Source organism: Hypoxylon fragiforme (genome assembly GCF_022984875.1).
Source record: "Hypoxylon fragiforme strain CBS 206.31 chromosome Unknown GGS25scaffold_8, whole genome shotgun sequence".
In the NCBI taxonomy this organism is placed as follows: domain Eukaryota; kingdom Fungi; phylum Ascomycota; class Sordariomycetes; order Xylariales; family Hypoxylaceae; genus Hypoxylon; species Hypoxylon fragiforme.
Genome location: NW_026054763.1, coordinates 1297411 through 1318270, shown reverse-complemented (window position 1 = coordinate 1318270; position 20860 = coordinate 1297411). Strand labels below are relative to the sequence as shown.

The window sequence follows — 20860 nt, the reverse complement described above, 5'->3', positions numbered from 1 at the left end:
TTCAACTCGGCCAGCTAGTCAACCAACTACATCTACTTTAGATGGAGTAACCCCTATTTCGTTTTCAAGGTATGTGGAGTACATCCTACCACGACACATATACACCCATCTTACTAACATCTCACAGTACAAGGAGACCTCGGGAAGAAACAGCGGGCAGACACAAAAGAGATCATTAGGGCGAGGGTATCAATCAGCTAACGACCACCACGATCAGATCACAACCAGACATTTAAAACAGCTTAAAGACCTCGTTCTCTTCCTTTTCCTCTCCTTCTTCCATCTGCCGGCGATCGGTATCGAGCCACGCCGCGCCCTGCAGTTCATGCATGATGGGCTCCATGGCCCCGAGGTCACCCGCCTTCTCCTCCTCGTCGTTGCTGTGTTCGCTACTGCTAGTGTATGAATGCCCCGTGTGAGCGACATGGCGGGTCCGCGAATCCAACTGTTCCTGGAGCTCCTCTCCATGAGTACGGTCTTCTTCTTCAAGATAATACGATCGTCGACGTCTTGTCTCTCCTTCCCCTTCTTCTTCCCCTCCTCCTCCTGATGGTCGAACACTCGCCGGGCGATGTCTATGCGACCGCTGCTCCTCCGGGGCTAATTCCTCTGAGCGCAACGCTATGTTATCACTGTGTCGAGATCTCAGAGACTGCGAACGTCGGGAGACGGAGCCCCGCCGACGGTGGCCGCGGGGTGGATGGTTGGAGATGACGGAAGGGGGGTGGTAGTAATAGTACATGGAGGACTGTTGCTGCTGCTGCTGTAATGTGCGCTGCTCGTTCATGAGCTGGTTGAGAGTTTCTATCAGCGTCACCAACGACCGCGTCAGCACCTCACCGTTGCGCTCCAGCCTGTGCAACCGACTCTCCATATCCCGCGTCCGGCTCTCCTTCAGCTTCTCGTACCGCCGCAGGAGCTTCTGTCGCGCGTATCGCTCCTGCGCCTCCCGCTCCTCTGCCGCCAGAGTTTGGACTCGTCTCGACGCTGCCGTGATGTCTTCTTCTTGTCCTTGCCGTTCTTTGTTGCGGCGGTAATTCGCCGACGTGCCCCCCTCGCGAGAAGGCATCATCGGGGATTCCACCGGCGATGCCGACGAGGAACTAGTCAATATAGGCGCGCTAACACTTCTTCGCTGACTTTTCTTCCCCAACGATGCGTTGTCTTCGGGTGCTAGGTACGGCGGCTTCAACTCGATCAGGGATCTCAAGGGCCCGAGGTCCGACAGCTTCCCCGCCAGATACCGTCGTGAGTGGGGAGAGGCATTGAGGTAGCGGTCGAGGAGGATGGCGGAGGAGGATTCGAGCCGAAGTCTCCGGTCTGTCGTGTCCTTTGATCGACGGGGGTGTGAGGATGCGGACCGGAGCTGCTGCAGCTGGTCTCGTAGCTTCTCTATATCTCGTTGCTTGCGCTCGCGCACCCGGTCCCTTCGGTTCAGCGTCGTCTCGCTCGCTGGATGGGGAGGTGGAGGAGGGGCAAGCGACAGGAGATCCGCTTCGGCCGAACGGCCTGTGGTGTCCGCCGCCGCGGGTGGGTTGGGAAAATTGAGGTTCAAAGGTGACTCGAGATCCAGCCGCGAAGGGGGGCGCACCACAATAGGCACGGACTGGTACGCCGTCGCCGTCTGCGCCTTCAACACTCGCGGTGAGGACGCTGTCGTCACCAGGCTCTCAGCAAAGGAGCCCCGCGGACCGCTCGTCAGACCCCGGCGCTCAATGACGTCGTTACTACAGATGCCGCCTCTGCTGGGCGAGGCTGGTCGCTCCCCGCCACCGGCGGTGGCGTTCCTGTGTTGTCTTTCGGCGCGCTCTGATACGCTCGTCTTGGCCCGTTTGCTGGATGTGCGAATGGGTGGCGTGATAGGGGCTGCTGGTGGGCTTACTACGAGCACGCGAGGGGGGCCAGTGTCTTTCCTGGACTTTTTAAGTTTTTTGGAGGGCAAGTCATCGTCGTCCTTTGCCGCGACGAGACTGTCGCTGGTGGGTTGCTCGGTTTGAACGGGAGTTAGTTGATTGGGTTGGGCTTGCTCCGCCGCTCGTTTTGGGGGCGAGGTTTCTGCCACGTTAAGGGGGGATGGGTCGGTTGCTACTGGCGAATCCGTGGCTTTTAGATGCTCGTCTTCACCTTTACCTTGCTGTGTCTGGTGGCCGCGGGTCAGAGACCTAGGTTTCCGTTCCGCAGCTTCAGACGACCGAATAGATCCTAAGGGACTCAGGCGGTATTTAGGGGAGCCGGTGCCTATATCGCTTCGTAGGTCCGGTTCTTTTCCTTTTGTGGGCAGGCTTTCTTCCTGGGACAGAGTCGTAGGACGTAGGGTCGATGCTCGTGGAGGAGGTTCTAGCCATGTCGCCTCTTCTACGTGAGTTAATGGTCTTGGTGCGAGGGAGGAGGTGGATAAAGATTCGGTGTCTGCTTCTTCGGTGACGGACTTTAGATTCTTCATGCCTTCGTGAGACGTCATGCCATATGCTCCTAATAACTCTGGGTCCTGACTTTCATCTTCTACTGTCTCCGAGACAAAGGGGGGGAGTTGAGGAGGTGGAGGCGGATCAGGATGTTCTGTGTCTGCCAGTTCTGGTGGGATGGATATGGCGATGTAATTATTGCCACTGTTAGTTCTGGTAGACACGGTATGTTCTGGAAGTTTGGTGGGCGTTGATTGTCGCTCTCGGCGCTTCCGCCTTTTACGGAAGACTTTGAGTATACTCCATTTCTTATCGACTGGAGTATTGGTCAAGTTGTCGGGGGCCGGCGTAATATTGTGAGGAAGAGGAGAGTGGCTGCGGAGGAAGTCGACAAGAGTCTCCTGATGATTCTCACTTATGTCGGGGCCAGACATTTTGTGAGGTGAGGGAGATAAGGTGGTTTCCAACAGTCCAGATGTTCCTGGTTCCCTCCTGAGATTGGACTTGGATTGAATGATGGATACGACAGACGGATGGCAAAAGATTGTGGTATCTCCATCTATGTTGTCGGTTGTGTGTACCACGATTTCCTTTTCCACCAAAACACCTAGGTTGAACGAGTCCAAGAACACACTCTCCATATTAAAAAATTAAGAAATAAAAATAGAAAAGAATTGAGAGAAATTCTGGGACGGACACTGCAGAAAGATAGAAACTCTATTTCCTTTCAAGCGACGCTATCTTCCCGATGTGGGAAAAAGTGACAACGTACGCCACCTTTACTTCACCACCTCCCGCAGTGGATTTCCGTGACATGACCAAGGGTACCAAAGATGGGTATAAGTCTGACTACCTACACCGATGAAGAGTTCCTTTAGAATCTATAAATGTGAATTTTGACAAGACGAACATGGCAACGTGACAAGACAACTTCAAACGTGTTATAAACGAGCATCCTCTATGCTTGGAGGATAACAGCAATAACAACAACGGTTAAAGAAGGCCGGTAGGTAGACACGTATGTATGTAAACGCAAGCCCAAGCCATGTCAATACGAGCAAATATATGTAGATAATAGATAACAATACCCAGGGATATGTCAACGGTAAAGTTCAACGACCTGGCTGAGAAACTCAATGTCGTTATACCTATCCATTTCAGGCATGGTGTTCGCCGGTAAGGTTTCAACTGACAAGCTCGTGATGGAGCTACGAATATAAGTAAAACATAATTGAGTTTATCAGCGTTCGAATTGTGGATAGCTGCGTAGATTAGACGAAGTTTAATATTTTGATGTGAGGAGGAAACGCGGCAAGATATGTACCTACCTAGATAGGGCAAGCACGTATTCTCATCTTCCTCGGCCTCAACAATGAAGAACGTCCCTCGAAAGGGATGCCAATTTCATGTCGGGCATTAGACGGATGATCGACTTACGGAAGCACCTGGTAGTTATTAAAATATCCCTTGTTGACTCCCTTGCTAGACAAGATGGACGCTATTCAAGCCACTTCTGGGGTTTATTGATCATTGGGTAAACACTCAAGGTAAACACTCAAGGGATTCGAGAGCTGAGAGCTGAGAGCTTTCCCTATTTTATACTAAAGCTAACAATTGCTCACAAGTATCATATGAATCCTGGGTATTATACTAATTCGACTTTTCTGTCAGTTACTAGGTACTTGGGTACTGGTAGATTACCTCCCTACGTACGTATCTACGCATGGCTAACTCGCTGCCAAAGATCCATTTTACCTATATTTCAAAGAGTCCTTGATATAATTGCTCGCTCTATATCGTGCGGTTCTTGGAAAACCACTGCTTCACCTCTACTAAACTAGCTTCATCAACTTAAGAGGGTGCTTAGCATAAAGATAAGTGAAATCCTGTACCTTGTTTTCACATCTTCTAGCCTCGCTCCTGTTCATGCTACAAGCAGGTTGGTTGATACTATGTAAATGCTCTCTACAAACAAACGACATTGAAATAAATAAATAAAAATTTGTTAAATTTATAAAAGCCTGTAGCATCCTTTGGTTGAAAACCAATCTCAAACAAGCAGTTATTCTCGGATAAGCAGCAGTGATGAATCATTAACGTCAGGGGTCTGGCACATTTAGGGAAACGCTCTACACCCTATTTTACCTGCCTACAGTCCGCACCAACCCATCCTGATAGAAAACTAGATTTGAATAAAGCAGAGATTTATATATATATATATAAACATGTCCAAACCCTGGATCCTAGTCTCCCCAGCCAGCCGTGGAATCGGGCACGCGCTAACCCGCCACCTGCTCCGGACGACCACCGCCCCCATCCTAGCCACGGCGCGGACCGATCTCCCGGGCGTCCGGGCATCGCTCTTGGATTCCTTATTCCCATCCCCCCCACCCCCTTCCCATTCCCATTCCCAAAACAAAGACGCATCCACCCGCCTCCACCTCCTCCCCCTCGACGTAACCTCCGAGCCCACCATCTCCGCCGCCTCCGCCACCGCAGCCCGTCTCTTCCCCCCCTCAACGCACCACCTGCGCCTCGCCTTCGCGCTGCCGGGGATTCTGCGCCCGGAGAAGAGCCCGCGCGACGTGGACCACGACGCGGCGCTCGCGATGCTGCAAACAAATACACTGGGGCCCCTGATGCTGATGAAGTGGTTTGGGGAGTTCCTGCCGCGGCGGGGGACGCGGGTAGCAGGGTGGGGGGAGGTGTTCTCGCCGCCGCCGCCGCCAACCTCTTCGCCATCGTCATCGTCATCGCACGGTGATGCAGGAGGGGAAGGGGCGGACGCGGAAAACACCACCGCAACCTGGCTCACCGCCTCCGCGCGCGTCGGCTCGACCTCCGACAATCGCCTCGGCGGGTGGTTCACGTACCGCGCCTCCAAGAGCGCCGTCGTCAGCCTCACGCGCACCTTCGACCACCACCTGCGCTCCCGCTCCGGCGCCAACGCCGCCGCCATCGCGTATCACCCCGGCACCGTCCGCACGGGGCTCAGCGAGGCGTTCTGGGAGAGGGTGGGTAGTGATAAGTTGTTTAGTGCGGAGTTTGCGGTCGAGAGGATGGTGGAGGTTGTGAGGAGGAGGGGGGGTGGAGGGAAGGAGGGTGAGGGGGATAGGGGGAGGTGCTGGGATTGGAAGGGGGAGGAGGTTTTGCCTTGAGCTTGTGTGGGTTGGGGGGGGGGATTTTTGGGGCTATGGTTGGTTGTGTTCATAATAGAACACAATTTTCTCTAATCCTGACCTATTTTGTAGGGATGTCTGTTATGTAGAACAACGTTTGGAAGACGAGGAAATCAACCCTAGCCACTCGGATAGGAAAGAAAGGGGGAAATCGACATACGATCCAGGCAACGGAGGCTTTACTCACCGCCCAGATACACATCGAATGACAATTCTCCCCATGTCCCATGGTGAGATCAGTTCCATCCAGATCAACCTTTAAAGGTCAGCATAGATCAATAGACGCATACAATAACTCTACTGTACAGCTGTATACCTAATTAATTAGTTTGGAGATGACAATAAGTCATCATCATCATTACGTGGCCGGGGGTATTTTTTTTTTCATTTTGGAACTCCCGAGAACTCCATGCGCTTACACATGTCAAGCCGTACACTACTATCCTCACAACGCCACGTCCTGAAACGATGCCCCGTCCCCAGGAGATGGGGCAGCCGCCTTCTCGTCTAAACTATTCTCATCTCTGACATTCTCAATCGTAGCCTTTAGAGGTTTACCAGGCCGTATAGCGACTTCCTGTGTGTCCTTATCCTCGCGTCTTGCTTTCTGTTCTTCTGCAGCCCTCGTCTTGTCTTCGTTTTCTGCCTCCGTTCCGTTCTCCTCTTCGCTACTTTCTTCTTTAGTCTCTCTCTTCTCCTCCTCTTCCCTTTCTGTTTCTTTATTCCCTTCATTCTTGGCTGGCGTCTGAGGGAGATCCTTCTGGATCTGCCTTGTCGTTGCGGGAGTTGAAGGCGAGGCCACCGACGACGTGTCGTTTGGTCCCGGAGGGCCAGGTCTTTGTGCATCTAGATAGAATCTTGTGACGCCCAAGATCCTGCCAGTGCTCTCGCAGTGTTCGACCCACTCCGGTCGCACAACGGGAATGTTCATCTCCACAGCCTTCTCCCAGGGTACACCACGACCTTCGGTAGTGACGAAGTGCGTGGTATCGATGCGCACGCCGTCGACAATCTTAGCACCAATGCGCTCAACGGCTCTGGTGAGCTCCTCGCGCGTATGCGCTGGTAGGATACCGGTGGTAATGGTGATGCCACTTAGATCTGTCATCTTATGGGTGCGGACAACGACCTGCTTGCTGGCAAAGGTACCGGCGGTAGTGCGCAGGACGAGATGGAAGGTGTATTCCGTATCAACTGCAAGACCACTGATCTTGGTGCTGTGCATCTGTAAGGGTCGGGGGATATTGCCGGCTTTCTGGCCATTACGGTAGAGGGATAGGGAGATAAGGTCGGCGGTAGCTAGGTCGATGGGGTCCCATTCGAGGACCACGGATGTTTGAGTGGCATTGCGGCAACGAAGGACAGGTGTGCTAGGCTGGGAAGCGCCGAAGGAAGCATAGATCTGGTCTTGAAGGGCAGTGAATTTGGCTTCTGACTTGGCCTCAGATTCGCTGTTGCGAGAGACAGCGATATCGACTATGGAACCTGAAATGATGTTCGGAGGTAGGAGAATGGAAGGGAACTCGATCTAGATGGTTCAGTTAGACTTCTTCTTTAGCGTTAATGGCCAATTAGGAATCAAAAGGCCCAGAAAATACTTCTTGAGCTTTTGCGATGGATTGCGACAGCGGGAAACAGATAGCGCCTTGGTGATACTCAAAAAAGGACTCGGAGGAGGGAAATGACGAGAATAAGGAGCTGGTGGTTTGCAACATACCAAACGTTTATCGGGGGTTAACAAGACAGTGACGCCGGCATCGACTTTACCGACGGTGAGAGAGACTAACATGGTCAACGAGTAGCGAGAGAATGAATGATCCGTATTTTGAAGTAGAATGGGTATTAATTATTCGTTTATGAAGATTATGAAGTTGTTCATGGTTGAGATACAAAATAATGGATATCGAATCGGATCTAAAAAAGACACTATTATGGTTACATAGTACGTACCGTACCTGGTAGTACCTAATTTTAGGGCGACAGTTGCGCGTCTCAGGAAATTACTAGGTTAGCTAACTATCCTTGTGTCACAATTCATCTCTTACATGTACTTGTATGGTCTGTACCACTTCAATTTTGCATTATGTAAGAGGAAAGTTTCAACACCCCGCCAATACTTTCAATGTTGTACTTTATACTTTGGTAATACCATACCTATGTACATGTGTAGTATTTAAGAGTACGTGATCTACGTCAAGATATACAATGTATTAGTATGTATAAGGTTTATGTATTTCTAAAACCATCTAACAAGACCTGGCTTGCTATTGCTATTTCTGTTGTTGTTGTTGTTGTTGTTGTTGTTATTGCTGTTGTTATTCCTAGTAGTATTGAAGATACTATTGGTATTCGTATTCTTATTGTAACTCGGCCTTCGAGTCAGCGGAGATGGCTTCGGCACCATATTGATATGCCTGCCAAATTTGTCCCTTGCGAATATTGGTTCAAACTCGGATATGATTAGTTTGGCCTTTGCCAACATATCTACAAACTTCAAATTGCAGAAGCCTTTTGGGTCCGAGATCCCTACCCTCAACGTTCCGTATAACTCTGCAATGCCATTCGGGTCGGTTGGTGGTGATATCTTCCTCCCCACTCGATCATATCCCGCAGCAGCTAATGCATCGCGCAGCGCATGTCGCATCTTCCTGGTGGCTGTTCCACAAGGGAATGGCGAGGCTACAGGTAGAGTAAAAGTCTTGTACCACAGAGGCTCATGGTTTTTATCAACGCACATGTTGATGATGGATTTTGCAAACGGATGCTCGAATTTGTCCAGGTACTTCATCACCTGTTGGTCGAAACAATGACGCTCTGACGTGAATATCATGAAGTCTTTCAGCCCCTTTTTCTCTTTAGACCGACGTAAGGTAGTAGGAAGATAGATCTTATGCTCCCGACATGCAGCTAAGACATGATCACCCGGTTGAACCTCTACTGCGCCGCCCTCGACAAACAACCTGTTGAATTCGTTTTTGTCGAGGTATGAACCGGATGTGGCGTTTGTCCTTGGCTGATATTGGGTACCCATACAACGCCGAAGTTCAAGAGCTCGGTGCAAAGAGTGTGATACTCTTAGGGGCCGGCTGAAGAGGGAGTTTGTCATCATGCTACCTAGACAAGTCTCTGTGCGCTCGATGGCAACTCATAGTTTTGGGTGGGTGAGTGGACCAACAGAGATGATCAGAAAAGTGTGTTATCGATACGCATGCATAACTTTTCGGGATTGCGTTGACTCTTATAAGCTGTGGCGAAATTTCTGAAATTGGTTGCGTACTTCGATGGCGATGTTCGTATGTATGTTTACTCTGGTTTGTTTTTCTGTTTCTTCTGATACATCGTGCATGTGTATAATTTTTACTGTTTAATAAGTTAATTCGAAGTTACACCACGGTACATTGTACAAGTTGTACTTTGGGGCTTATGTCAGCAGTTTGTCCCACTAACCGTCACTTGGCCATCTCAGAAAGGACAGAAAGAAAAAGAAGAAAAAAGGGCTAAGCACTGCCCCCACCATTACTCACGCCTAGTGTAAGTAAAAGAGGTCGATTTTATATAACTAAGACTTTAAACCTTTTTCAGTTTAGTCTTTGACCTAAATTAAAGATCTGTACAAGAGAATCGTTCTCTTTTCGGTTAAGGGTTGTTTTTAATGTATTTTTGAATATTTAGTATAAAGTATCCACATGTTGAAGGACGAATAAGAGACATTCTGTTCAAGGCCTTAAATGCCCCTCGTCACCAACATACTATTTATTTTCCCACTCTAAAAACCATAAACTACATTAATAACATACAACCCACTACCACATTCTTCTCAACAACAACATTTCGCGACAACGATCGCTGACATAAATCAACCAAATTATTATCGATTTTAATCTAATCGCTACAAAAAGAAAAATCTAGTCTACCGTCAACATGCCTAAGAATAAGGGAAAAGTACGTGTGCAATTCTAACCCCGCTATTTCGCTATTTCGCTATTCAGTTCATTATCTCCTTTTGTTCTTTTATCATTTGTGTATGATGGGTTCGTCAGCTTAGCCAGCCCAAGGATAACGATCACCGATGACTGAGTCTGCGGCTAGACATCTTTGAATTTGGTTTCATAGATGGGTTATTCATAGTCTTACTATATCATTCATTTGAGTTGAGATATCAGACTGGAAACCAGGCTACTCGTTTGACTAGCAATCTACGAATATCTACCTCTACCTTCATCATCACACTTTTTACCATCTTCAACTACAGATGTGCTAACACTTCTATCAAACAGGGTGGTAAGAATCGTCGTCGTGGAAAGAACGAGAACGACAATGAGAAGCGCGAGTTGACCTTCAAGGAAGAAGGACAAGGTACCTTATTACCTCAATTCCATTCTGCCCGACCAAAGTGAATAAGATACTAATACCATGACACACAGAATATGCCCAAGTAGTCAAAATGCTCGGAAACGGTCGTTTAGAAGCACAGTGCTTCGACGGCGCCAAGCGACTGGCCCATATTCGCGGCAAGCTGCGAAAGAAGGTCTGGATCAACAACGGCGATATCATCCTACTCAGTCTTCGTGACTATCAAGACGAGAAGGGCGACGTCATCCTCAAGTACTCGGCCGACGAGGCCCGGTCCCTCAAGGCCTATGGCGAGTTGCCCGAGAGCGCCAAGATCAATGAGACCGATACCTACGGCCCCAACGACGAGGGCGAGTGTGGCTTCGAGTTCGACGAGGACCGCGACTCCGAGTCCGAAACCGAAGGTGCCAACGCCGGTGGCAAGGATGTCGATATCGACGATATTTAAATTACTCTTCTATGGAACTGCCACCCACCTAGGTCTCCTGGTCATATCACATTCACAAATGCCTATAATTTTACTAGGTGTATACTGTGGTGATAGACTTTTAGACCAGGGGGAAATGTCTGTCTTCTCTCTCAAACTCAGATCTCCTCGTCTTTACGAATTCATCACCCCATGATCTGGGTTCCGCGACAGTCGGGCGAAGCAGTTCTAGCAAGGCAAAACGACAGGGTATATATGGTGGGAGAGACGTCATTAGCCCCTTGTCGTTTGGCAATTCTACTCGATAGTTAACGATGACCTTTCTTCCGTCACCGTTATTTCCTCCCTCCCCCTTTTTACCAATTCTCGGATTCTCGTGACCTTGCTTTTTCTTTGGCATGACCTAAGGAAGTCAAAATGGAATAAAGAAGAAAGATGGAAGTGGTGGTTTTGGAGAAAAAAAAAGCACGGCAAGATTGACAGATACCCATCCCAACTAATGACAACCCCGTGGCGAGGGACTTTGGCCATACTGTACATACCTTCTCCAGATAGTAGACAGACAAAACTCGCTTACCCAACTGGGTCTCTCAATAATACCATGTCTTCTTTTCTCAACTTACCTAGATACCTCTTCACATGACCAACATATTCACATCCATAACGGATCCATAGATAACTCCTATGTAGCTTACGTAGGTAGACACCGAATTATTCCAAAGTCTTTTCCGTACACAAGATTAATAAGAATCCATAATTGATTGATTTGCTACCAAGGTAATTAATTGCTCTGCTCTGCTCTGCTCTACTTCAGCTATTTCTATTTCCAAAAAAAAAAAAAAAAAAAAAAAAAAAAAAAAAAAAAGCAACTCCTGAATTGTTGAAAAAAAAATGAACATTGAAAGAAAAAAAGCCTCCAGGTATATAATACACCTGGGTGGGAACATACTATGTATGTATGTATCTAATTGTGTCCTATCCTGTTCTACCCTGCGCTGTTCTGTCTTGTCTTGTCTTTTCTCGCTCTTATCCGCTCCCTCTCCCTCTCTCCCTCTCTCTCTTCCTCTCTCCCTCTCTCTCTTCCTCTCTCTTCCTCTCTCTTCCTCTCTTATACAACCTGTAATAATAAAACCTACAGAACCAACCGATGAGCCAAGGTTACCTAGGTAATGGGTAAATAAATCTCTTGTGATGTCTTTCACCATCCACTTGATATTGGATGTATTTCTAGATAAATAAGTACGTAGGTGGGTTAGTCGATACGATACGAATCCTTCATTCTGCATCTTGTATGAGCAAACCCTGAACAGCCAACCAACCAACCAACTAGACACAATAACAATTCCCCCCTTACCAATATCCGGTGCTCTCTCACATAGCATTCCAACCCTCGGTTCTCTACACTTACGCTTGACAAGTTTACTTTCCTCGACGCTCTTCCTATCTATTCCTCTTCCTCATACAACTTTCCGTACTAGATGCACTACCGACCTGACTGGAGCCGCCAATGCTAGCCGATATGTGACCAGCTTGCGCATTTGAGCTTTGGTGATACATGGGATATATACTAGTTGATTGTTTTCCAAAGACTTTGCTTGAAAAGGAAGGGTATGATCGATTGAATTCAAATCTTCACATAGTCTGTTAGACATGGTCTTATCGGTGGGGTCTCTGATGCATGCCTAGACACCTCTCCATCTATTGAATCTGTGTCCGATGGAAGCCTGGTATGCAAGAAAGGATGTCTTTCCTATCCATCGTAGTCGTGAGCCGTAGTAATTTGTTTCCTCTATCCGTTCTTGCCCTTTGCCGATTTGGCATCATTTGTGAAGGCTTTACGACTGTGGCTCTACCACTCATCATCACTCTTTTCGTCATCTTTGAAAAAGTTAGCAATGACACCAACATCCCCAAGCCTAGGATCAAGCGAAACTTACCACTATCACGAACTCTTTCCTTCCGTTTCTGCAGGGCAGCAGCTAGCGCATCAGCCATGCCGCCGCCTCCTCCAGGGGCAATTCCTGCGGGCGGCAGTCCACTACCATGTGGTCCTGTATCCGGCCCACCTCCTACTGTGGCCGCACTTCTGTCTCGAATTTGACTCCTGTCCACCTTCTTGAGAGCTCCAATACCACCAGCTTTCTGAATACCATCCAGCATGGCAGAACGGCCAGAATCGATGGGGGGTATAGCCGGAGCCGGGACTCCCGATGAATAGCCGGAGTCGCGGTTCGGAGGTGGGAGTGGAGGTGCGCCTGGTATCCCAGCACCTGGCGGAGGTGGAGGCGGAGGAGGGGGTGGGATTCCTGCACCGGCGGGTGGAGGCGGTGGCGGGGGTGGTGGTGGTGGTGCGCCGACTCCGGGTAACGGCGGAGGTGGTGGGGGTGCAGAAGATTGAGGCAAAGGAGGTGGAGCTGGCGCACTTGAGGCCGGGAGCGGTGGCGGTCCTGGAGGAGCTGGAGGAGCTGGAGCCGGAGGAACAGGTATGTTCCGAGGAGGTACGGGAACGGGCCGAGGCGCAGAAACTGGTGGCGGCGGTGGTGCTGTTGGTACTGCTGGTGCGCTCGAGCTCGGTAACTTAGGTGGAAGACTTGGTGGGAGTGGCGGAGGTGTTGCTTGAGGTTGCTCACGCGGCGGCGGGGGAGGCACCGGTCCTCTAGGTGGTGCTGGCGGAGGTGCGTTGTTCATTCTATGGCCAGTAAAGACGGGGGGCACGCTGAATTTATGACCGGTAGGTTTTTCCTCTTGTTCTTCCATGGGCGTTTTTGGCGGTCTTGGGGGAGGCGCTGGCCCAGGAGGGGCTCTAGAGGCGGGTTCGGAATGAGCAAATTTGCCAGCACTTTCTAACGGTGGAGGAGCGTTGAATCGCGGTCGCGGTGGCACCGGTTCGTGTGGCGGTGTCGGTTCCCTATGCACCAGTTCGATTTTGCCGGACCTACGAGGTGCAGGTGGGGGTGGAGGAGCGCCACGACGGGAGGACGACGAGTGCAGGCTTTCCGATGTCGAACGTGCACTTCCGGAGGGGGGAGGCGGAGGAGGAGGCGGAGCTCGACCGTGACTATGACTGTGACTACTATAACCATTGGATCCTGAACCATGGGCTGGAGGTGGTGGAGGGGGTGGTGGTGCTGGCGTTGACGAGCTTCCGTTCCCAGATCCTCCACCGCTCTGCTTTAAGAATTCAACAATGAAATCCTGATTTTCTCTAATGAATTCATCCGTCAGGCCTTGATCCGAAAGAAAGTTGCCAAAGTTGTCTCGCCAATCCGGATCATACGCCTCTAGTTTGGCAAACTTAGATGTTGGTTTGTGGTGTCCATTGGCATTTCCTGTTGAGTGTCTGGTAAGAGCATGGGCAGGCGGAGTACTGTGTTGTGGTGAATCGGGCGGCGTAGGAGCAGAAGAGTGCCTATGTCCTCCAAATATACTCCCGAAGAAGCCCGCCTTGACTGGTTGTTGCGACGAGCCACCAAAGGGCATATTTCTAGTAGCCTTGGACGCATTCTTTTCTCGGTCGTCCATCTTCTTTTTAAATTGTCTGGCCTCCTTTTCGTCAACGAAGGATAGGCCAGCTAAGCAGTCTTCGAGCTCGAAGGTATGGAAAAATGTTCGATCCTGGTTATAGGACCAATTCTCAAATATTTCCTGGTCCCATATCACACCTCGACCAGCGGACTACGAACCGTTAGAAGCCAGAGCGCTTGGGATATAGTGATAATAACTCACCGATACATCAACGAGTTTTAGCCAGTATGTGTTCCCTACCAAGTCGTTGCAAAGTACGATAGCGCCTTGTAGGCCGGTGTAGGTCCATTTTGAAGGATGCGGGTATGCGACGTATAATCTCGCAACGGCTACGGCATGGATCTTGTTGGTTTGTTTTGGTACCACTCGCCGAACGGTCTCCTTATCTTCGTCGCTAAGTATGGACGGCATGTTGAAGGCGGTGGTAGTTGCCGTATGGTGATATAGAATGCTCGGAAAGGGTAGGCAGAGTAGAGAAGTCGGTCGGTATCTCCAGCCTAATGTGACCACGTTAACTACTAGGTAACTAAGAAGATACTACCTATCAAGTGACCATTGAATAACGTGAATATAATCCAGACGACATTTAACTATGGTAAGTTGTTTGGAAATGTCTTAGCCGACTAACTACCCGTATAGCGTGGTGGAGAAGTAAGGGAGGGAATATGGAAGTGGTAGGATAGTAAAATGTGGTAAATGTAATAACCTGAAAGTGTAAAAGAGGCAGGCGGCTATTCGCAGTTGTTGCACCTGAATCACTGACAAACGTTCTAAAGTTGTAAAGTTAGTCAGTTAAGTGAGTTAATGGTAAAAGGATGACGGTCGATTGGCGGTTACGCAAGTTTGCTGTGCCAAGGAGCGGCTGGGTTGGTTGGGGCTTGCCAATTGCTAACGAGATAGCCATTTGTCGAAACCTTTAGCACTCGGATCCACCTAATCCCGCCTAGGAGAAATCTCGGTTACATTCATTTATTTTACTTTAATTCAAGTTGATAATGCGATACGTACCGCCACTTTTCGTGTCACTGAATATGATTTACAATGAAACAACCGGACAAACTTTCAATAAACTCTTGCTACTAGACATGTAACATGTAGATAGTACTAGATACCTACCTAGGGTAGATAAGATGTTTCTTTTTTCTTTTTTCTTTTCTTCCTTTTTCTTCAAAAAATATTCAAGTAGATTCATAAGGAACGATGAACATAGTAAGCAACTTGGAGCGTTAAACTTTCCAACTGTGGCTAGTATCCATGTACTCTTCCGTTTTAGCCATCCGTTTCCCACTCCGTCGGGACGCCCCACAATGGGTATTAGTTCAAACAGTTCAAACATTGAAGTTCAATGTTCAATGTTACCTAGTACTTAGGTATCATTTGTTCATTTGCGCATCGTAATTTTATGTATCTACCTACCTACCTACCTGGCATCCAAAATTATGCATGTATTCGCAAGACAGCGGTCAATCTGTTCAAAGACTCGGTGACAATACGATGCGTCTTATGACAAAATCGAAGCCTAGGAGCCTAAATACATGCATGTCAGAAGATTTACAAATTCCACTACAAATCGCTGCGTGCGTCATCTTGTCAGTCATCTCGTACGCTGCTGAGCCAAATCACTAGTAGTACAGTATCGATTACTTTTATCATAATACGGATAACTATTTGGCATCCATAACAATCATTTATCATTACACTTAAGATACACAACCGGAAGCCTTAAAACTTCCATGTCCCCTCGTGAACCCATTCCATTCTAGTAAGCTACAACTTCATTCTCAGCTGTAGTTGAAGCCATCTCATAGATCCACGCTCAGCTTTATTTGTTCTTGTTCAGCTCTTGAGCTTTAGCCTGACGCTCTTCTTTAGTCCCTTCCTGTTCAGGCATGCTCTGGGGAATGACAGGACCTGGTGTGGCCTTGTGAGCGGCGAAGAGTTTTGCGCCCTGAGGCTGAGCTGCCTCGCTAGGCGGGTTCGGCTGCGAGTCGGCGTCAATTTTGCCAGTCTACTGATCTTAGTTCATGTTCATTTTCTAGGTGAAGTGATTAGGTTCCATACCTGAGCGGAAGGGTAGGTCTCGGGCATATTGATAGTCTAAGGTGTTGTGGTGTTTTGATAATGTGACTTGAATTCGATATATTTTTTATGTTGCAGACTAATGAAGTGTATATAAGAAAGATAACTAGAAATACAAATTAACTTCTCAATGTCTCGACACCTGCTGCTTCTTATACGATTGTTCCTTGGTCCTACATGTACATACTTGCATAGTAGGTGTAACACACTTATCCATCAGGTGATGACGTATCTGACCTTCTAGAACTGAGTGGCCCACAATTGCCCGTGACCCGGCGTTAGAGTGGCGGCAAGTGATTTGCAGGCCCCGGATTTGCAAGCGTGGCTGCCTACTACCTTAACCTTAATTACCAATGACTCCAATCTCCAGGGCTGTGTTTAGCGTTTAGCTTCGAACCAAAACTCCAATCAATGGCACTTTCTCACTCTGCATACATACATAGTACCTACTAAACAGTAGGTAGGCACGCAGGATACGTAGACACTTACGTATATCAGGCGGTTCCGACAGTGCACCTACCTCACATACAACACACATGTGACTGGGAGGATACACAGTACTGTAACCAAAAACATGCACGAAGACCCTTGACACCCCTTCGTCGCCCTCCTCTGCTTTACATAACAACGACGTGCCCCGCATGTCTACAAGCAATGCTCCGCAACCGGTGAAACTCTCACTACCTCTCGTACGAGACTCTTAGTTCCTACCACCGTGGTATTTCTACAAGTATGTCTAACGCCATCACTTAGGAATACCAGCAACACCTCTTCCAAGAGCTCCGAGCCGAAGATGAACTTGTCGTCATCGCCAAGGGCCTCGGCCTCATACGCCTTGTGACCAACCTGCTGCACAGTTACGATGCCGCTGGAAATAACTTGGTGATAGTCGTGGGCGCCGAAGATAGGGAAAATGCCTGGATTGGGGAGGCTCTTGCTGAGTCTGCCGCAGTCAGCATGGCTCCCAAAGCCAGAGGTCTGACCGTCGTGAACACGGATTTCACCAGTGTCGCAGCCAGAGAGAAGATGTACACAAAGGGTGGAATATACAGTATTACATCTCGAATCTTGGTCGTCGATCTTTTGACAACCCTACTTAATCCGGAGACCATTACCGGTATAATCGTTTTACATGCGGACAAAGTGATAGCTACATCCCTTGAGGCTTTCATCCTTCGAGTATATCGTCAAAAGAACAAGAATGGTTTCTTGAAGGCATTCTCTGATAACCCAGATCCCTTCACAGTTGGTTTCTCTCCGTTGGCTACCATAATGAGGAATTTATTCCTCCGAAAGGCTTCCCTGTGGCCTCGATTTCACGTGACGGTTGCCAGCTCTCTCGAGGGTAAGAAGAAGGCAGAGGTCATTGAACTCGAAGTTCCCATGTCAGATGCTATGACGGATATCCAAACAGCTATCATGGAGTGTGTTGAGGTTAGCATTCATGAACTCAAAAAGGGTAACACTGGCCTGGAAATGGACGACTGGAATCTCGACAGTGCCTTACTAAAGAATTTTGATGTCATAGTGAGGCGCCAACTAGATCCCAATTGGCACAGAGTGAGCTGGAAAACGAAGCAGATTGTTAGTGACCTATCGGTCCTCCGTGGATTACTACATTCAGTGCTAGCTCTCGATTGCGTGTCCTTTTTGCAGCATCTAGACACTATTCATGCCGCGCATTCTCCCCAGCCAGGATCAACGAGGCAAAGTCAATCTCCATGGTTGTTTCTTGATGCTGCACATACTATCTTCGATACTGCCAAGCGAAGGGTGTATGCTAGCAACGCTAAGGCCGATGCTAAGTCTTCCATCGACTCGCTTCGTCCTGTCCTTGAAGAACAGCCAAAATGGTCTCTCCTCGCGGAGATTCTAGAAGAGATTGATAGGGATCTGTATTTCGATCCTCCGATGAGAGATGATTCTAGTGGAACCATCCTTATTATGTGTTCCGATACAGCAACAACCCGTCAACTCCGAGACTATTTGCAAACAATGCACGTGGAACCAAAGACTGAAAATGACACGAAGCAGAAAAATGAGGAGCACAAGCCGTCTGGGGCTTTTATGATGAGACGGAGGCTTCGAGGCTACCTCAGTTGGAAGAAAGAGTTCGCGCAAGTTAGCAATGCGCTATTTGCCGAAAATCAGAAGGCTCTCGAGGGTGCGGTAGACCCTCGAATTGCTCAAGGTGCATACAAAGGGAGAACACCAGCAAATAAGAGGCGTCGAATACGTGGAGGCGGTTCTGTGGGTGTAGCTCCTAGCAGGGCTGCGAACGGAAGCGTGGCACAATACTTTGAGAAACCTCACGAAGTTGCCGATCTCATGGATGAGATGCAAATTACAGAAGAGGAAGCAAAGTTGAAGCCAGACATCACAGCCGATCCTTTAGAGGATATGGATGACTATTTTGAGCTCTATGAGATGCAGGATCTAGTCGTGGTGCATGCTTACGAAGGCGACCAAGACGAGCACGTTCTCGAAGAGATCAAACCTCGATATATCATCATGTATGAGCCGGATGCCGCATTTATTCGTCGGATTGAGGTATATCGATCTTCACATAACGATAGAAATGTCCGAGTCTATTTTATGTTCTACGGCGGGTCGGTTGAAGAGCAACGATATCTCGCTACAGTGCGGCGAGAGAAAGATGCGTTTACGAAGCTCATTAAAGAGCGCGCCAGCATGTCTGTCGTGATGACGGTTGATTCTCATGGTGTCGAAGACCCTCAGGAGGCATTCTTGAGGACAGTGAATACCAGAATAGCTGGTGGCGGCCGATTAGCAGCTACAGCACAACCCCCCAGGGTCGTCGTTGATGTTCGGGAGTTCCGCTCATCACTTCCGTCTTTGCTACATGGTCGCAACATGGTAATCGTGCCATGCATGTTGACTGTTGGCGACTACATTCTGTCGCCTACCATTTGTGTTGAACGTAAATCCGTCAGCGATTTGATCAGCTCGTTCAAAGATGGACGTCTCTATAATCAGGCAGAGACGATGTTCCAGCACTACAAGAATCCTATGCTCCTGATCGAGTTCGACCAGAACAAATCTTTCACGCTCGAACCCTTCGCAGATCTTTCAGGCAATCTGAAATCAGTCAACCCTAATGAGGGGCCATCGGATTTGCAGTCCAAGATTGTGATGCTTACGCTGGCATTTCCGAAGCTGAGGGTCATCTGGAGCAGCAGCCCGTACCAGACGGCCGAGATTTTCGAGGCATTGAAGTCGCAGCAGGACGAGCCTGACCCCGTGGCGGCAGTCCGCGCGGGTCTCGATAAGGACATGAAGGCCGAGGACCAGGCGTTCAACCTCGAGCCACACGAGATGCTGGGAGTAGTGCCTGGTATTACCCCCAAGAATTTGAAGAATATCACTCTAGAGGTGGAAAGTGTGCGCGAGGTGGCTAATATGAGTGAGGCGGAGCTCGCACCGCATATTGGGAAAGAGGCTGCGAGACAAGTGCATGGGTTCTTCAATCGCAGCTTGATTGACTTTTTTGATGATTGAACTACGGACACTTATGAGGATTTGGCTCGATAATTACATTAAGATGGTCACTTGGACACGGTGTAGATGTTCATAGGGTTATGGAGCAATATAATATCACGACATACAATTTGTAACTAGTATTATAGGCATATGTTTCACTCTGGTTGTGCAATTACGTATCTACATAGGTGTACATATGAGATGCCTCGTAAAAGAAAATCTCATCATTTCAATTCGTTCCCGTATTGTCTGTAAGCTCAACATCACACACAAGTACAAGATATGAAGTACGTAATACTACTTAATTGACTCAAAGAGAAAAGTAAATAAATAAAATAAAGGGGTATCGTAATTGTTTCGTGGCTCTCGAAAGCCTCGTTATGGTTTTGGTTTTTTTTTTTCATCCAACCACTCTCCAAACCGCTCCACACCCGTTCTCACTTTGCTTTGCTTTGCTCTGTGAGAAAGGTGGTGGCAACTGGGTATTCCCTAAAACATGATCGCCTAGCCTCGCATCATCTAATGATCGTTGCAAAACATCTCGCTCTTCCAACTGTCACGACCTCCACAACTCGGATACCTCAAGTACCCCAAACTGCGCGCGCATCACAACTTGAGAACTTAGATGCGGCTGGTAGTGGTGGCGTGGCTGCGTCGGCCCCAGCGCCGTCTGCCGGTGGTGGAGTGGCCAGTGGTGCCGCGGGAGCGGCCGCCGCAGTAGCCGCAGGTGAGGAAGGAGACGAGGATGCCGAAGAAGGAGACGATGCCGGTGATGATGGCGTGCAGGATGTTGCCGACGCCGGAGATGATGGCCATGATCACGTTGCCGATGGTGCGGAAGATGGATTGGACCTATTGGGATGGGGGGTTAGTTGGGGATGTTTGTTTGTTTGTTTGTTTGTGGCTTGTAAAAAGGGGGCGTTGCGCTAGGCTGGGCTGGGCTGGGCTGGGCTTGACTTGACTTGACTTGGGAGAGGAAAGGGGAAAGGGAAAAGGGGGGAGAACGTACGCAAGATACTACGGCACCCATGTTGACGGTTTGGGTAGGTATGTGAGGTGAGGTGTTTTTGTTTTAGGGTGGTAGATGTATATTTGATTCTCGTAGAGAATAGAGATATATGCGATGATATGGTAAGTTTGTTGTTGTTGTTGTTTGAGTAACGGATGCTTGTATACAAAGTTTCGAGTTGCGAACTTAGTTACAAGTCGGAAGGGGGGAGGACTTATATACCAACCAAAGTCATACTACATACATACATACATACCTACACAATACACGTGTTTGATATATTTCAATTGTGGAAATGACCTATGGATACCCGCAGCCAAGCATTACAGAAAAAAAACTTCGCCTTCGCCTTCCTCGATGGGCTCCCGAGAAAAGGACCACA

At 48.7% G+C, this 20860-nt stretch overlaps 9 protein-coding genes across 9 annotated transcripts; 3 read left to right on the top strand and 6 right to left on the bottom strand.

Moving 5' to 3' along the window:
* Nucleotides 1–232: 232 nt before the first annotated feature.
* On the bottom strand, nucleotides 233–3022 carry GGS25DRAFT_533882 (uncharacterized protein; the record flags this gene model as incomplete). Its single annotated transcript, XM_049265719.1, has 1 exon — nucleotides 233–3022. A coding segment is annotated over one exon (2790 nt), but the record flags the coding sequence as incomplete, so codon positions are not given.
* Nucleotides 3023–4577: 1555 nt separating this feature from the next.
* GGS25DRAFT_412321 (NAD(P)-binding protein) lies at nucleotides 4578–5766 on the top strand. The gene has a single exon (XM_049258502.1). It carries the CDS (start codon nucleotides 4631–4633, stop codon nucleotides 5561–5563), a length of 933 nt encoding a protein of 310 aa, XP_049113834.1. The 5' UTR covers nucleotides 4578–4630; the 3' UTR covers nucleotides 5564–5766.
* A 155-nt stretch (nucleotides 5767–5921) lies between these two features.
* GGS25DRAFT_412315 (uncharacterized protein) lies at nucleotides 5922–7582 on the bottom strand. Its single transcript, XM_049258501.1, has 2 exons — nucleotides 7302–7582; nucleotides 5922–7112 (listed from the first exon to the last, which is right to left on the bottom strand). The coding sequence occupies exons 1-2, from the start codon at nucleotides 7371–7373 to the stop codon at nucleotides 6030–6032; spliced, it is 1155 nt and encodes a 384-aa protein (XP_049113833.1). The 5' UTR covers nucleotides 7374–7582; the 3' UTR covers nucleotides 5922–6029.
* Nucleotides 7583–7662: 80 nt separating this feature from the next.
* On the bottom strand, nucleotides 7663–9047 carry GGS25DRAFT_412293 (uncharacterized protein). Its single transcript, XM_049258500.1, has one exon. The coding sequence runs from the start codon at nucleotides 8691–8693 to the stop codon at nucleotides 7821–7823; it is 873 nt and encodes a 290-aa protein (XP_049113832.1). The 5' UTR covers nucleotides 8694–9047; the 3' UTR covers nucleotides 7663–7820.
* Nucleotides 9048–9304: 257 nt separating this feature from the next.
* Nucleotides 9305–10829, top strand: GGS25DRAFT_503289 (uncharacterized protein). Its single transcript, XM_049262062.1, has 3 exons — nucleotides 9305–9526; nucleotides 9862–9940; nucleotides 10009–10829. Exons 1-3 carry the CDS (start codon nucleotides 9506–9508, stop codon nucleotides 10383–10385), a joined length of 477 nt encoding a protein of 158 aa, XP_049113831.1. The 5' UTR covers nucleotides 9305–9505; the 3' UTR covers nucleotides 10386–10829.
* A 1150-nt stretch (nucleotides 10830–11979) lies between these two features.
* GGS25DRAFT_412244 (uncharacterized protein) lies at nucleotides 11980–14511 on the bottom strand. The gene is made up of 3 exons (XM_049258499.1): nucleotides 14091–14511; nucleotides 12302–14039; nucleotides 11980–12242 (listed from the first exon to the last, which is right to left on the bottom strand). Exons 1-3 carry the CDS (start codon nucleotides 14298–14300, stop codon nucleotides 12214–12216), a joined length of 1977 nt encoding a protein of 658 aa, XP_049113830.1. The 5' UTR covers nucleotides 14301–14511; the 3' UTR covers nucleotides 11980–12213.
* Nucleotides 14512–15279: 768 nt separating this feature from the next.
* On the bottom strand, nucleotides 15280–16280 carry GGS25DRAFT_503270 (uncharacterized protein). The gene is made up of 3 exons (XM_049262061.1): nucleotides 16213–16280; nucleotides 15953–16162; nucleotides 15280–15899 (listed from the first exon to the last, which is right to left on the bottom strand). Exons 2-3 carry the CDS (start codon nucleotides 15975–15977, stop codon nucleotides 15712–15714), a joined length of 213 nt encoding a protein of 70 aa, XP_049113829.1. The 5' UTR covers nucleotides 15978–16162; nucleotides 16213–16280; the 3' UTR covers nucleotides 15280–15711.
* A 329-nt stretch (nucleotides 16281–16609) lies between these two features.
* On the top strand, nucleotides 16610–19487 carry GGS25DRAFT_524545 (DNA repair protein; the record flags this gene model as incomplete). Its single annotated transcript, XM_049264626.1, has 2 exons — nucleotides 16610–16657; nucleotides 16722–19487. 2 exons carry the CDS (start codon nucleotides 16610–16612, stop codon nucleotides 19485–19487), a joined length of 2814 nt encoding a protein of 937 aa, XP_049113828.1.
* Nucleotides 19488–20090: 603 nt separating this feature from the next.
* Nucleotides 20091–20499, bottom strand: GGS25DRAFT_524544 (uncharacterized protein; the record flags this gene model as incomplete). Its single annotated transcript, XM_049264625.1, has 2 exons — nucleotides 20091–20321; nucleotides 20479–20499. The coding sequence occupies 2 exons, from the start codon at nucleotides 20497–20499 to the stop codon at nucleotides 20091–20093; spliced, it is 252 nt and encodes an 83-aa protein (XP_049113827.1).
* Nucleotides 20500–20860: the final 361 nt, after the last annotated feature.

Excerpts from the sequence above, each read along its gene's own strand:
- GGS25DRAFT_412244 (XM_049258499.1), bottom strand. The coding sequence starts at position 14,300 with ATGCCGTCCATACTTAGCGACGAAGATAAGGAGACCGTTCGGCGAGTG. Across the intron at positions 14,040-14,090 it reads TAAAACTCGTTGATGTATCG|TCCGCTGGTCGAGGTGTGAT; the intron begins GTGAGTTATTAT and ends AACGGTTCGTAG. Across the intron at positions 12,243-12,301 it reads GGAAAGAGTTCGTGATAGTG|ATGACGAAAAGAGTGATGAT; the intron begins GTAAGTTTCGCT and ends ACTTTTTCAAAG.
- GGS25DRAFT_412315 (XM_049258501.1), bottom strand. The coding sequence starts at position 7,373 with ATGTTAGTCTCTCTCACCGTCGGTAAAGTCGATGCCGGCGTCACTGTC. Across the intron at positions 7,113-7,301 it reads TAACCCCCGATAAACGTTTG|ATCGAGTTCCCTTCCATTCT; the intron begins GTATGTTGCAAA and ends TGAACCATCTAG.
- GGS25DRAFT_503289 (XM_049262062.1), top strand. The coding sequence starts at position 9,506 with ATGCCTAAGAATAAGGGAAAA. Across the intron at positions 9,527-9,861 it reads TGCCTAAGAATAAGGGAAAA|GGTGGTAAGAATCGTCGTCG; the intron begins GTACGTGTGCAA and ends TCTATCAAACAG. Across the intron at positions 9,941-10,008 it reads CTTCAAGGAAGAAGGACAAG|AATATGCCCAAGTAGTCAAA; the intron begins GTACCTTATTAC and ends CATGACACACAG.
- GGS25DRAFT_412321 (XM_049258502.1), top strand. The coding sequence starts at position 4,631 with ATGTCCAAACCCTGGATCCTAGTCTCCCCAGCCAGCCGTGGAATCGGG.
- GGS25DRAFT_503270 (XM_049262061.1), bottom strand. The coding sequence starts at position 15,977 with ATGCCCGAGACCTACCCTTCCGCTC. Across the intron at positions 15,900-15,952 it reads CGAGACCTACCCTTCCGCTC|AGACTGGCAAAATTGACGCC; the intron begins AGGTATGGAACC and ends ACTAAGATCAGT.
- GGS25DRAFT_412293 (XM_049258500.1), bottom strand. The coding sequence starts at position 8,693 with ATGATGACAAACTCCCTCTTCAGCCGGCCCCTAAGAGTATCACACTCT.